Source organism: Myotis davidii, unplaced genomic scaffold (genome assembly GCF_000327345.1).
Source record: "Myotis davidii unplaced genomic scaffold, ASM32734v1 scaffold132, whole genome shotgun sequence".
Taxonomy (NCBI): Eukaryota; Metazoa; Chordata; class Mammalia; order Chiroptera; family Vespertilionidae; genus Myotis; species Myotis davidii.
The window spans coordinates 4,208,080-4,212,467 of record NW_006285258.1 but is presented as its reverse complement, the minus strand read 5'-3'; the positions used below and the strand labels follow the sequence as shown (position 1 = coordinate 4,212,467).

Genomic DNA, 4,388 nt, shown 5'->3' with positions numbered 1-4,388 from the left:
ACCCCTTTTATTTTGTGTGGAAGGTGTGCGGAAGAGGGGGTAGTCTTATATGGCGAGTATATAACAAACTCTGTATTTTGAGTGGAAATGTGTTAGGGGGTCATTATACGCCCAGTCGTCTTTTACGCCGGCAAATACGGTAAAAAAAAAACTTAATTGGCATGACCATTGTTCCTTGTTCAAGGGAGTAAAGTTCTATATGATATAATTTAATCCCATTCCTCTTATAAATTAAAGCACTATTTGTCTACTCAAAGGCAACAAGTTTCTTGGGAGGGGTCCCAGTATTTCATCAAGCTCTCCAACACCAGAGGATTCCAAATGGTAAAGGGAGAAACATGACAAATAAAACAGCTGACACCCAAGGACATATGGGAGAAACTTTTTTTTCCCTAGGGTCAGAACATATGGTGATTCCCTAATGGCTGGATGGGAGATAGTTGAATCCATTACCCAATAAGCAGCTGATATTTGCTAGATTGTGTGTTAAAAGAATGAACAGGACATTTCTTTATTTCAATCTGTAGCATCTCTGAATCATTACATTTTCAACAACTGACTGACCACCTTAGAACAGTACATTTCAAACCCTACCCCTAAAATACCACTAATAAACCTGGTTGGCTTAGTTGGTTGAAGTGTGGTCCCATACACCACAACATTGTGGGTCCCATCCTCCTCCATCAGGATGCACATGGGAGGCAACTATTAATCTCTCTCTCTCTTTCTCTAAAAATTAGTTTAAAAAATATCCTCAGGTGGGGATAAAAATACATACATACATACATACATAATCCTAAAGGCAGAAAGGAGTAAACACCTACTTCTAAGTCCCAAACGGCTTTCAGAAAGTAAAACATATACTTTAGGTCTCCTGTTTATCTTAAAGACTACTAATTTTCATCCCACTTCATGAAAGTATGTTTGCTTTGAGGTAAAATGTGTTTTGCTTCCAAATAAAAAAGGTTCACCATCTTACATTTGGGTTTGGGTATGCTTTGGCATATTTTCACAAGTCTGAATATTCTGGTTTTAGAGGTCGAACTTCAGGAAACCAGAGGCAATATGTCACTACACTACGGAACGGACACTACATATTTCAGAAGATACTAGTCTAGGCAACTGGAGAACCTGAAGAAGAAAACAATGGTGTTTCTGTTGATCATTTTCTTCTCAACCAAAGGATTTATTTAGTTACTGGCTGGAACCTTCATTAGGATTGTTAGAGCATAAAAATGACATTTGTTAAAATTAACAGAGAGCAGTTATTACTGAAAATAAACTAGGTTTTTCATGAGTAATCCTAAAATGTGGTTGGGAGGAGAGCTGCTTCATGATAAAAATTAGGGATGCCTTCGTAGCCATCCAAGAATGGTTCAGTGTTTGCATTTTATGTATCTAAGGAGCTCCTCTTTTATGGATTGAATCTGACATATGTTTATTCATAAATTATCAAGATTCAGCTACATCCATTTTTGTCCACCAAGACATGGACGGGCCATGCTGTCACCCAAAGTGTAGAGCATCCACCTGCTCAGTCCCTGAAGTCCTTCATGAGTGGTTTCCCCCAAAGCATCGAAAGGAGGAAAGCAATGTGCGTGGAACATCTTAGAAAACAGGGGAAACTCCTCACCAACACAGTTTTTCCCAGTTGAATCCACTTCGTATCCTGAATTGCAGATACATTTGTAGGTCCCACGGAGGTTTTCACAAATTCCATTCGGACAAATGTCAGGATCTAATGCACATTCGTTTATATCTGCACCACAAAAGAGTTCAAAATCAATAGCATGCTAAATACCAAATTACTGTCAAAAGATAGCATTACAATAAATGTAATGACCTTAGGATCTTGTGAAGAGAAAATAAAAAAGGTGACAGTTTGATTAAAAAACCCTTGATCCCTTTTTCTCAGTACAAGATATCCTAAGTCAAATCTTCCTTCCCTTAGTCTATGAGAGGAACTGGCTTCTGACCTGGACTTAAAGATTTCCAATCCTTAATCAACTGAAGGAGACCTCCTGGCTTCTGATCCAAAAGCCAGATGGAAAAGTGAATCAAAAGCAGAGCCCAAGTTCCTACAACTGGTCTCTCTGCCACCTGCTGTCCGTCTCCCATCCACCTTCCACACTTCCACCAGACTTAACCTCAAAACTAGGTGACTGTGTCATTCTCATGGCTCAAACTCTTGTAATAATATCCTCAGGCTCAAATTAAAAATGAACCCTGCTTATTGACTTTAAAGTTTTCACTCTTCCATGAACATAAAACACCCTCTTCACTCTGTATCCAGAAGGCTTGAGGCAGACCTGTGCTCCCAGCCAAAGCCCCCTCAGACTCCACCTCTGCTGGGAGACCTCTGTGGCTCTGCCCAGAGGATGCTAGGTTCCCCTCTGCTGTGCCCTCCCAGACTGAGGAGAGCTCTAACAGCTGAAGGCGATGCAGAATGACAGCGAATGGCAGTCTCAAATCTTGGTGCCTGACTCTTCTATACATCAGAGCTGACCGTTTCGACTTCTGCAGGTCCCTAATACAACTTAGTTACTCCACACTAACTCCTTATTCATTATAAATTACCTAAATTCTCCTCTCCTGTCTTCCAAATATCCTCTCCCACCTTCATCCACTCAAAGTGATGAAATCAATCAAGTTGAGTGAACTGACAATCAATTCAGCCTGTCCACTTTTTTCAGAACTCCCCTGAATCAAATAGTTTCGTTTTATATTAATAAAATAATCCTTTCGGCTTTCTTATCACCTGTCTTATACTTATTCCAACTCTCCCTTTTAATTGTAATTCCTTTGATAGCACTGATATTTCTCTAGTTCTTACTCCTACACTTAAATAGTTCATTCTCGTCCAACTGAGTTAATTGCTGTCATTGCCTGCTACAAAAGATGAAAAATATAAAATATAAGATGGCTCCCAATTGCCATCTTATAATGACTGGACAATTATGAAATAACAATTCAATTGAGCCCATAGCCCTCACTGTACTTGATAATGGAAGATACAAAGGAAGGCCAGGCTGCCCCTTCTTGCAAATGAGCAACCACAGTCTTTGTGTCTCACCCACCGTCCTCTAACCGCGCCCTCCAGGGAAGGCATCCAATTGTCATTTCCACGCCCCACACCCACACCCAGCAATCCCAGGACCCGCTGTGCCCTGGTTGCCCTGCCACTGGGGGCTTCTTGGTGACCCAGGTACATCATGCAGTGATGGCCAACGAGGGAGTCAGACCAGACTGGTGTAAAGGGGCCAACTGGAAACCCACAGGAAGGCCTGACCGCCTCTGCACATGCCCAAGGTAGTAAATTTCGAAACCAGTCCTTACCGCTGCCTGCTGAGGTCATTCCTGGCCCACTGCTGCAGAGTGCCTGATACTCCGCTGCAATAAATTAACAGACAGTAAATGATCCCTTTGTTTGCAGAACAGGTCGATCCTGCTTTTGGTTTTGCACACATCATTTCCTCCAAAGTGAGTGGAACTGAAATAAGTGGCAACGGAAAGGAAGCATCTCCCGGGGGCGTCACCATTACACGGAGCTCCCATTTAAAGGCTCCGCATCACTGAGGAAAACAAGTTTTAAGGCAACAGGCAAGTTCCAGCAATTCCCCGTGCAGAGCACTTTCAGAAAAGGTGTTTTTCCTATAACTTGATTTTGTTCACCAGGGAACAGTTTACACTTACAGCGAAATGTGCCTGTGAAAGTGTGGTTTCTTAACTGTTAATAAAACTTTCTCCCACCATCTTGGGAATAATTTCATTTCTCGGTGCGAGCTGTTTTCTCAGTACCCAGTTCTTAACATTTTCTCATTTCTCTTTGCAAAGTCTCTAGCCTCCATTCACAAGAACAACAGGGTATCTGTGTTTGCATTAAAGTATATTTTTTAAAAAAGTGAATATTTTTCAGGGTGCTAGACTCATTTTTTGTAAGTCCATAGGAGAAGTATTGCATGATGTTAAAACTGTGAGATCTTATTGAAGAAATAGAAGTTTATGGACTATGTTCTAAGATTGTGATGGACCAGATTTCCATTTCTTTTTTAAAAATTAAACTTATTGGGGTAACGTTGGTTAAAATCGATAGAATGTTTTGCATGCAATTCCAACAATATTTGATGGACAGAAGAGCTTCATGGTTAAATGCAAATCATTTGACCTGAAGGGGCAGGAAAACTGGATCCTAGAGATGAGCATCTTCACAGGGGCTCCTGCAGCTCACTGCTGAAGCCAACAGTCCTTACAGTCTTACTAGAAAATCGTGTTCCTGATGACAGTGAAGCAAATGAGTTAGGCCATACATAGAAAGAAAACTAAGGTTGGATCCCTCAGAACCTGTGCCTTCTAGCAAATGTAAATTTGAGAAAAGGAGGAAAATCCCT

General features: G+C 41.1%; 1 protein-coding gene across 1 annotated transcript in view; it reads right to left on the bottom strand.

Moving 5' to 3' along the window:
* The window catches only part of FBN1 (fibrillin 1), a gene marked incomplete at its 3' end in the record, with an annotated part of 224,888 nt that overhangs the window by 75,408 nt on the left and 145,092 nt on the right, over positions 1-4,388 (bottom strand). The window contains exons 18-19 of the mRNA XM_015558912.1: positions 3,337-3,390; positions 1,634-1,759 (exon numbers count right to left, since the gene is read on the bottom strand). Coding sequence (XP_015414398.1) covers positions 1,634-1,759; positions 3,337-3,390 — 180 coding nt within the window. The remainder of the gene's footprint in view (positions 1-1,633; positions 1,760-3,336; positions 3,391-4,388) is intronic.